We start from the raw sequence: 10,418 nt of genomic DNA on the forward strand, positions 1-10,418 counted from the left end.
TCCTTCTTTCTTCTTTCTTCTTCTTTTTTTTTTTTTCAGAGTCTTGCCCTGTTGTGCAAGCTGAAGTGCAGTGACGTGATCTCGGCCCACTGCAACCTCACCCTCCTGGGTTCAAGCTATTCTCTTGTCTCAGCCTCCCAAGTAGCTGGAATTACAGGCGTGAGCCACTACGCCTGGCCTGCCTTTTTCTTTTCAAAGCACCTGCATGTCTATCAAAATTGGACTTGGCAGGCTGAGGATACCTAATGCATTTTGATTGATTAAATAAATGAAAACACATGGGATTGGGAATCAGAGTAAAACAATAGCAGTTAACACTGACTGAGCACTTCCTCTATGCTCAGAACCACGTCTGGCTTTCCACGTAGACTCACGCATGCACTCAACACCGTCCTGGTCTCTGGAGGAGGTACCAGTAGGGGAGCCGGGGAGGCAAGGCCCCTGCTTACATCCTAACAGTGGAGGACAGATTATAGACCAATAAACAAAGTCGTTTCATCTAGTAAGAAGTCTTGAGAAGAAAACAGAAACATCCCTGTAGGGCAGTACTACTATTATTCCCATTTTGCAGATGAGGAAACCAAGGTTTGGCAACCAGGGAATTGGCCGCAGGACACAGAGCTAATCACAGTCGCACCCTGATGACCTGAAGGTCTGGTTTTGCCCCTCTGAGCTGTGCGACTGTGGGAAAGTTGCTGATTGTCTCCGAGTCTTGTAAAATGTCTATAAAATGGAAGGAAGTAGGCTGGGTGTGGTGGCTCACACCTGTAATCCCAGCACTTTGGGAGGCTGATGTTGGAGGATTGTTTGAGCCCAGAAGTTTGAGACCAGCCTGAGCAACAAAGTGAGACCCTGTCCCTACAAAAAATACAAAAATGAACCAGGTGTGCTGGTGCACATCTGCAGTCCCAGCTACTCGGGTGCTAAGGCAGGAGGATTGCTTGAGCACAGGAGGTCAGGGCTACAGTGAGCCATGATTGCTCCACTGCACTCCAGCCTCGGCAACAAAGTGAGATCCTGTCTCAAAAACAACCTTCATCATTGGCTCACTGGAGCCTCTGAACCATCTCCAAGGTCAACAGAGTGTCAGGAGCTTCCCTCCCGGTTGACAGGGCCTTATTCAAGGCCCAGGGAAGTTGCCACCCCTCGTGCTTAACCCCTGGTTTCCATCAGCTGGGGTGGTGGGCAGGGCTGACAGAAGCCTCCTGCAGGTGCCTCAGATGGCCTATTAGGGTGACCTTAGAGAGGCACAAGGTCAAGACTCTGCCAAGCCCACAGTGGGGACCTGCTCCTGAAGTCAAGGGTGGGAGTAAGAGGACAAGGGGAGGGAGGAGCTCCCAGCTCTGCCACCTGTTGGTTTGCTATATGACCTTGGGCTGGTTTGTGACCTCCCATGAGCTTCAGCTGCTGCTTCTGTGAGCTGAGCATTTTGAAATGATCACAATGCAAGGTGGTTGTAAATGTTCAAATTCAACATAAGAGGCCGGGCACAGTGGCTCATGCCTGTAATCCGAGCACTTTGGGAGGCCTAGGCAGGCAGATCGCTTGAGCCCGGGAGTTTAAACCTAGGCACCATGGCAAACTCCATCTCTAAAAAAAAAAATTACACAAAACTAGCCAGTGTGGTGGTGCATGCCTGTAGTCCCAGCTACTCAGGAGGCTGAGGAAGGAGGATTGATTGAGGCTGGGAGGTCAGGTCTGAAGTGAGCCATGATCATGCCACTGTACTCCAGCTTGAGTGACAGAGCGAGGCCCTGTCTCAAAAAACAAACAAAAAAAGTAAGAGCCTGTTGCAGAGCCAGGAGCACCCCTGGCAACCCCAAATCACACTGTGACCAGCAGACTGAAGCCGGTCAGTCCGAAGCCTGGCAGATATGGAGAAACCCTGGTCACAGGTATTTATTATCCCATCAAATGGCCAGGGGTCAGTGATGAGGTGTAACATGGGGGTCCCTCACTCGAGAGTGATGCCTCCCAACTGCTGGTGGGTTCCCATGGCAGCTTAAGGGTGTTAAGCCCAAAGCAGGCCCCATAGGGGCCTGCCTCTCTCCCACGGGGAGTCTTTCCCCAGAAAGGAAAGTGTTCAGGCCCCCGCACACCCTATTGCCTGGCACCAGGAAGGGAGGGAGGTGGGGGAGGGCCTGCCTTGTGGTTAATGTTCTGTGATTGGAGAAGCCCAGTTGCAACAATTGTGTAAGCTTCCCAGCCACCCAGGGAGCAAGTGGGGTCAAACACCAGGGTCCATTTTTCACAGATAAGGAGACTGAAGACTAGAAAGGCTAAGAGACCTGCTCAGTGCCTGCGTGGAAGATTATAGAGAGGTTCTTGTGCTGCAGAAAGTCCTGGAAATGGCCCATCTGGTGGAAGATGGTAACAAACCCACCTGAGGTTCCACCACTCCTGACTGTAGATGTCTTTCCGAATGGTGCCGTCAAAGACCTTCTAGTGAAACAGGTCCAACAGTTAGCCGAAGGGGATGAAGGCAATCTTCTCCAGGGCAATTCGCATCAGGAAATTGACCTCATCCTCTGGGAAGAGGGTGAGGACAGTTAAGAGGCGACCCCTGGGATCTTCCCATAGCTTTGCCCGAGAGCCCTGACCCCACCGAGCCCTAGCGGCGGCCCCAGGCTTGGGCCCTTGGTCCTCATCACCTGAGTCCTGGTGCTTGAGGCTGAGCAGGCCTATGTTGAGCAGGTGCTTGTGGGAGGAGGCCGAGAGGGTGATCACAGACCCCACAGCCTCTTCAAAGGCTGGGTTGGCACCTTCACAGAAGATGATGGAAAGGTTCTTGTACTGCAGAAAGTACTGGATATGGCTCATCTCGTGGAAGATGGAGAGCAGGTCTTCTATGGTCACCTCCGTGCACTTCTTTATTCTACAAGCAAAGGGCATGGGTCAAGGAGCATGGAGAAAGGGAGTTTCCCCTTCAGACTCCTCGAGGGACTGGGTGGTCAGGTTGGAGCCCAGACAGGGTTCGGCAGTTGTTCTCTTTTTTTTTTTTTTTTGGGACGGAGTTTTGCTCTGTCCCCCAGGCTGGAGTGCAATGGTGCGATCTCGGCTCACTGCAGCCTCTGGCTCCCAGGTTCCAGTGATTCTCCTGCCTCAGCCTCCTGGGTAGCTGGGATTATAGGCACACGCAACCACACCTGGCTAATTTTTGTATTTTTAGTAGAGACAGGGTTTCACCATGTTGACCAGGCTGGTCTCGAACTCCTGACTTTACGTGATCCACTGCCTTGGCCTCCCAAAGTGCTAGGATTACAGGCGTGAGCCACCACGTCTAGCTGGCAATTGTTCTTTCTCAGTCTAGGCCCCATATCTAACCAGCGACCAAGCCCTTTGCTCTCACGCCACCTTTCCTTCTGTGTTTCTCGCTTGCCTTTCCCCCTCCCCTGCCCCGGCTCTCCCCTGCCCACACCTAAGACAGGCAGACAGGGGAGAGGAGAGGGCCAGGTGCATGGTACCGCCGTGAGCACCTGAAGTCATCGTCAAGGTAGAAGTTCCAGGCAGAGGTGTGACACTCCACCTCTCGCCCATCGGTTGGCCTCGTCAGCATAGACTTTTTCCAGAAACTGGGTGGGGCAGGCAGCAGCCCCAAGGAGGTGAAGAATTTCTCAGAGTCTTCAAACATTTTCTCTGATTTCCAGTGCTGTGGGAGAAGAGGAGATGTGTAGGGCGCTGCCTTGTTTGCCCAAGGATGCCGATGGGGAGGGGCAGGGACAGACAAGCCAAGCACTAACCTGGCCTTTCATGATCTTTGTGACATCCTCAGGGATCTTCTTTGGGAAGGGCAGGACCAGGTCTAAGACGTTGACCGAGGACTGAGCCCACATGTTCCCTGGAAGAAGAGGAGAGGGGCTAAGGGGAGGCTGGAGACAGTCTCTGCCTTTATTTGGCACTCACCTCGGCCACCAGCAGGGCCTTTACCCCGGAGGTGGGCAGGGATGGGCCCCCTCAGGTTGATGAGCTCGGGCCCATAGTGGCGGTGGAGGGCCCGGTGCATGTAGGTGTGCAGGTTCAGGTAGAGTGGCCGCAGCTCCTGGAAGAACCGCTCCAGGTCTTGCTTCAGGGTGTCTGACTCATACTTGGAGCGCCACAAGGCTCCCATGTCTTTGTAACCTAGGACAGGAGAGAGGACTCACTAGGAGCTCACCATCTCACCCTTTACCCCTGGCCTAGCTGACAAGAGACCCAGACACCTTCTAGGGAAGCCACTCAACCTCGCTGACCCTCTGGGTCTTCTTTGGCAAAACGGGGAGAATATCTGCCCATTTTGGAAAGGCACTGAGCAAAGTCCACGATCCGAGCTCCCCACCATGCCTGCAAGGCCCTGGGTTCCCTCTCATCCCACCTCATCCTTAGCCCTGCGGCCACCTGGGCTTCTTTCAGGTCTTCCAGAGCACCAGCTCCTCCTGCTGCAGAGCCTCTGCCTAGGATGCTCTTCTTTCACATCTTGCTCCCCCTCTTTTGCCCATCTTTCAGGTCTTGGATAAATGTTAGAGGCCTTCCCTGACCACTTGTCTGCAGCAGCCTCTTCTCATTCTCTTTCTCAGCAGCCCCTTCCTATTCTGCAACACCCCAGGTGGTAGTGAGAGACCGGTGTTTACTGAATATGGTCTGCCTCCCTGCGGGACCACAGGTGCATGAGAACAGGCGCCTGTCTTTTCACCTATGTGTCCTCAGAGCCTCCCCAGCACCGAGCACATAGGTGCTCTATAAATATTTGGAAAGCCCAGCTGCAGGGCTCATAGGTCCTACCTCCAGGGCCCTATGGCCGCCTTCACGCTGGGAAAGCTCAGCTTCGCCCCTTCCTTGCCATCGCTCTGAGCCCCGTGGTGTCCTGTCTGCTCACCATTGAGCTGTGCAGCCTTGTTGCTGAGCTCCACATAGTGCTCGAAGGTGGTGCGGATCTGGCGGCCCACGGCATCCCGCCAGCCTTGCCAGGCCCACAGCAGCTCCTCTTTGTTCCTGGAGGTGGCCATGACTTCTTCGAGTTCTATGCCCAGAAAAGGAGCCATGGGGGACCCACTCCCACCTGCCTCTGCCCTCACCCTCCTGGCACTAAGGGAGGATGGTTGGGGACTGGGAGGGGCCCCTGGAAGGGACTGAGTGCTGGAGATTCTGTGGTTGGGTGGGACAGGGCTTGGGTGTTCACCAGGCTCCAGGGACAGGCAGGGCCTCTCATTCAGGCACACCTGGGTCATACTGTATGTCATCTCCATGTTGGCCAGAAGCTCGTTATACTGGGGGAACAGGTGTTACCCAGGGTAGGCCGGTGCCCCTAGGCCTGCTCCCAGTGCTTGCCCCACCAGCCAGGAGAGATCGGCACCCCCACCTCTACTCCTCTCCTTCTCCAGAGGAAGTTCTGATCTTGCCCCTCCTCCAACCCCTGCCTCCCTCCTGCCCCAGACACTCTGGCTCCCCCACCAGACCCCTGGGGCCAGGGAGCATGTGCCCAAAGGTCTGGGGGCTCCATCCATCACCTCCCGCAGCTCGTCCTTGGGCAGGGCCGCCTTGTCTATGTTCTGCAGCTTTCTCAGCATGCGCTTCACATCCTGGTCCTGGAACTGGGCGACCTTAAACAGGCAGGCCCGGATGCCAAAGTAAATCATGAACTGGGACCTCTCCATGTCCTTCTGCAGCTGCAAAGAGGGCCAGCAAGGTTCAGGGACAGGGGAAGGGTCCCACTTGACCTCCAGGGCCATGGCACCCTAACTGACTCCCTAATCCCATTGGCTTAGGGAACAAGATTTGCTAAGAGGGAGAGGGCAGAAACCTGGGTCCCTAAAAGCAAGGAGGTGAGATTTACAGAGGACAAGAAGCAAGAGATTCTTGACTGGAGAAAGTTTAGGGCTTCCAGGAGGCCCAGAACTTGCAGCCCGCTTTGGTATGTACACTGGGGCTTCCCTAGTTCCTCTTGCTTGGGATAGGAGCAGGAGGTGTGCCCCATGGCCCCAAATCCCTGAAAAGAGCAAAGAGAGGAGAGGCTGGGGTGGAGGTGACACCATACCATCTCCTCCTGATTTTTCCTGGTGATGTTGGTGACATAGTTCCAAGTGGCCTCCATGAACTGGTTCAACACAACTTTAGCTGTTTGGTCATAAAACTGCAAGAAGATCTTGGCCTTAGTCTCATTGTAGAAGCCATCTGCAGGGAAGGATATGGGCACCATGTGCTGGGAAGGTCCTGTCCCCACCCAGTCCCCTTGTCTGGTCCCATGCTTCTTGGGGTCCCCGCCACACCTAAACTATGTTCATCCTTGATCCAGAGGCAAGGCAACAGCTGCCTGTAACAGAGGAGCACAAGTAGGGAAAGTCCAGGGTGAGTCTGTCTGCACCCATGACCAAGAGAACAGCAGAGCTGGATGAGGCTATGGGCCAATCACAAGCCAGCTCCATATTGTGACATCAAGGGCCAGAGGCTCAGCCACAGAATGTTAGAACTGGAAAGCCCCATCCACCTCCTGGTCCAACTGTCCCCATTTTACAGGTGGGGAGACTGAGGTCCAGAAAGTCAAGCCAAGTGATCTGGCTCATGTGGTTAGCTAATGGCAGACCCAAAAGGAGGAACAAGGGGTCTTGACTTTTAGGCCAGAACTTGTTCGGCTCTCCTTGGTCACTTTTCCCTGGGGCTGGAGCCACCCTTGGGTTATGGCCAGGGATTGATGAGGCCCTCCCTCCATAGGCTGGGACCACTTCTGAGCAAGTGGATGGGATGATGGATGGATGGATGGATGGATGGGTGGATGGATGGATGGAGGTAATATATCTGGGTCTCTGGAAGCCAGGTTGTCTTTCCAGGTTCTTCTAACTTGACCTCTTATGTTCATATGTTTAGGCTTTTTCTCTCTTATAGGCTGTGCAATAATCCCCAGGGCTGTGCACAGCCCTCCCCATCACACCTGTTTCTCCAGGGAGACCCTAATATTATGAGTTTGCAATCAGGAGAGGGCACATGAGGCAGGGACTGGGTGGGGTGTGGAGAGGTGAGGCTGGCACCTTCCATCCAGGGTGCATGCCCATGAGTACCTGAGCCTGATCTGAAAACCAGCTGGCAAGACACCAGCTCTCTGTAAGCCTGTGGTTGCCCCCCGTACTCTTGCACTGAAGTCTGTGGAGGCCAGCTCCATCTATCTCACCTTGGGTTTCTCCTCAGACTCACTTCCCTCCACACTCAGAATCCCCATACTCTGTGTTGCCTTCCCTCACTCTCAGCCTACAAAGGCTCACATGTTCAAAAAGGTCCCACCTGTACACATGGGCTGATACCACGGCTAGAGAAACTGACCAAATAACCCCCAAAATATGATCCATTATGTGTAAAATATATTTATAACATGAGGAAAGGAAGAAAAGGATAGTGATACTTCTGGTTAAGCTGATCGACTGAGCTCACAGAGAAGTCTCCCTTCCTGCTTCAAGCATATAGACATATATTAGTCCATTCTCACATTGCTATAGAGAACTACCCGAGACTGGGTAATTTATAAAGAAAAGAGGTTTAATTGACTCTACAGTTCCACAGGCTGTACAGGAAGCATGGCTGGGGAAGCCTCAGGAAACTTACAATCATGGTGGAAGACGAAAGGGAAGCAGGCACGTCTTCACATGGTGGCAGGAGAGAGAGAGAAGGGGGAGGTGCTACACACTTTTAAACAACCAGATCTTGAGAACTCAGTCACTATCACGAGAACGACAAAGGGGAAGTCTGCCTTCATGATTCAACATGCCTACCTCTCCTCCAACACAGGGGAGGTCAGGGTGCATCCATCCAGAGAGCTGCAGCACTGGTGTGGGGGGATAGCTGATCCCAATGGAAATGACATCTCTGCCAAGCTGGGAGCCCCTGCAAGCGTCAGGTGCATGCATGGGATTGTGCAGAAGGCTGTTTCAACTGAAGATAGCTGATAGGTCCCGTTTACCAGGTATAAGAGGAAATCCAGTTTCAGGAGGGACAATAATAATTACCAACACTCACTGAACACTTTCTAGGTGCTAGGGACGATTTGGGGGCTTTCAACATATGAATCCTCACAACAAACCCATGAGGTAAGTACTGTGATCAACGCTCCCATTTTACAGATGAGGAAACAGAGGCACAGAAAGGTTGAGGAATTTGCTCATAGTCACACAGCTAGCAAATGGTGGAAATGGGACTCCAATTCCTATGGTTGGTTCCAGAGCTTGTGCTAAATTGCAGGCACAATGAATGAAGCAGACTGCAACGGAGGAAGGACAAGTCTCAGAGCAATCCAAAAGGGACTTAAAATGCACGTCTTTATGCCATATAAAAAAATTAACTCAAAAATGGGTCACAGCTTATTTTCTTTTTTCAATTTAAAAGAGTACATTTAAGGCTGGGTGCGGTGGCTCATGCCTGTAATCCCAGCACTTTGGGAGGTTGAGACGGGTGGATCACTTGAGGTCAGGAGTTCAAGACCAGCCTGGTCAACATGGTGAAACCCTGTCTCTACTAAAAATACAAAAATTAGCTGGGCGTGGTGGCACTTGCCTGTAATCCCAGCTACTCGGGAGGCTGAGGCTGGAGAATCGCTTCAACCCGGGAGGCAGAGGTTGCAGTGAGCCAAGATCACACCACTACACTCCAGCCTGGGTGACAGAACGAGACTCTGTCTCAAAAAATAAATAAATAAATAAAATAAAAATAATAAAAGAGTACATTTAACACCTTATCTTGGACAACGTGACAGTCATGAGATCTTTGTGTAGGAGAGGAAAGAGGGAACAAAAAAACGAAGTCTACAAAATTCTTAGAACACAGGGGGAAGTTTCATGACACCGGATTTGGCAGTGATTGCTTGCGTATGACGCCAAAAGCAGAGGCAACAAAAGAAAATATAAGCAAATTGAACCTCATCAAAATTTTAAACTTTTGCATCTCAAAAGACGCTATAACAGAGCAAAAAGGCAACCCATGGAACGGAAGAAAATATCTGTTACTCACAGATCTGCTAGGGAATTAATATCCAGAACGTATAAAGAACTCCTCAACCTCAACATTCAAAGATGGGCAAAGGGCCAGGCGTGGTGGCTCACGCCTGTAATCCCAGCACTTTGGGAGGCCGAGGTGGGTGGATCACCTGAGACCAGGAGTTCGAGACCAGCCTGACCAATATGGTGAAACCCTGTCTCTACTAAAAAAAATACAAAAATTAGCCAGGCGTGGTGGTGGGCACTTGTAGTCCCAGCTACTCAGGAGGCTGAGACAGGAGAATTGCTTGAACCCAGGAGGTGGAGGTTGCAGTGAGCCAAGATCGCACTACTGCACTCCAGCCTGGGTGACAAAGTGAGACTCCATCTAAAAACAAACAAACGAACAACAACATCAGCAAAACAAAGATGGGCAAAGGACTTGGGTAGACATCTCTCTAAAGAAAATACATGAGTTGCTCATTAGCACAGGAAAAGATGCTCAATATCACTAATTATTAGGGAAAGGCAAATCGAAGCACCCATTAGGGTGGCTGTTATCAAAAAAACAGAAAGCAAGAGTCGGTCAACATGTGGAGAAACTGGAAACCTTGCGCATTGTTGGGGGCAATGGGAAATGGCAGAGCCGCTGTGGAAAACAGTCTGGTGGTTCCTCAAAAAAAATTAAACACAGAATTACCATATGATCTAGCAATTCTTCTGGGTATATACAGGAAAGAACTGAAAGCCAGGACTCAAACAAATATTTGTACACAGTGTTCTGTCAACCTGAAATAATAAAAAAAGATCAGAATCCAGTTTAACAGGTTTATTCGAGCGTGAAGCTGAGGACGGCCATTTTCACAGGCTCCAAAGAAATGGCATCCGTGCTCTGAAGCTGAGAAGTTTAAGGTCTTACTTTATAGTCAGAAAACTAAGAAATTAGGTAGAATCACAACATTTCCCATATAAGTTTGGTTTATGAGTTACAGCAATTTGATTAATAATAGCTTATTTTCTTTTTTTCAATTTAAAAGAGTACACTTAACACATCTTGGACAATGTGACAGTCCTGAGGTCTTTGAGTAGAAGGAAGAGGAAAGTTAATCTATAATGAAGTTCAACAGAAAAGAGGAAAGGAAACTTCAGTCTTTTATAACATTTTACAAAACAATGCAGCTAAGGGGAAAAGGAGTAATCAATAATTAGGGAAACAAAGTTCACAGCTGCCTGTAAGTGACTCAGGTCCCACAGTTACTTTCCTTCAAGGCTCAGAATAATTTAAAGTTTTAACAGCTTTGATTTTGAATTACCTTTTTTTACAGTTCATAGTAACATTATTCACCATAGCCAAAGGTTCATGGATGAATGAATGGATAAACAAAATGTGGTATATACATGTAATGGAATATTACTCAGCCTTAAGAGGGAAGGAAATTCTGACACATCCTATAGCATGGCTAAACACTGAAAACATGCTGAGACGAG

General features: G+C 50.6%; 1 protein-coding gene across 1 annotated transcript in view; it reads right to left on the minus strand.

Annotated features, from left to right (window-relative positions):
* LOC108536241 (angiotensin-converting enzyme-like) overlaps positions 1-7,825 on the minus strand; it is a 17,848-nt gene extending 10,023 nt beyond the window's left edge. Inside the window, 11 exon segments of the mRNA XM_017882830.1 lie at positions 2,384-2,528; positions 2,652-2,875; positions 3,477-3,649; positions 3,741-3,838; positions 3,928-4,119; positions 4,853-4,996; positions 5,156-5,243; positions 5,484-5,642; positions 6,011-6,147; positions 6,243-6,331; positions 7,734-7,825. Of these exon segments, the coding sequence (XP_017738319.1) occupies positions 2,384-2,528; positions 2,652-2,875; positions 3,477-3,649; positions 3,741-3,838; positions 3,928-4,119; positions 4,853-4,996; positions 5,156-5,243; positions 5,484-5,642; positions 6,011-6,147; positions 6,243-6,331; positions 7,734-7,825 (1,541 nt within the window).
* Between the last annotated feature and the right edge of the window lie 2,593 nt (positions 7,826-10,418).

This window comes from Rhinopithecus bieti, unplaced genomic scaffold, assembly GCF_001698545.2.
Source record: "Rhinopithecus bieti isolate Rb0 unplaced genomic scaffold, ASM169854v2 scaffold_12928, whole genome shotgun sequence".
Lineage (NCBI taxonomy): Eukaryota > Metazoa > Chordata > Mammalia > Primates > Cercopithecidae > Rhinopithecus > Rhinopithecus bieti.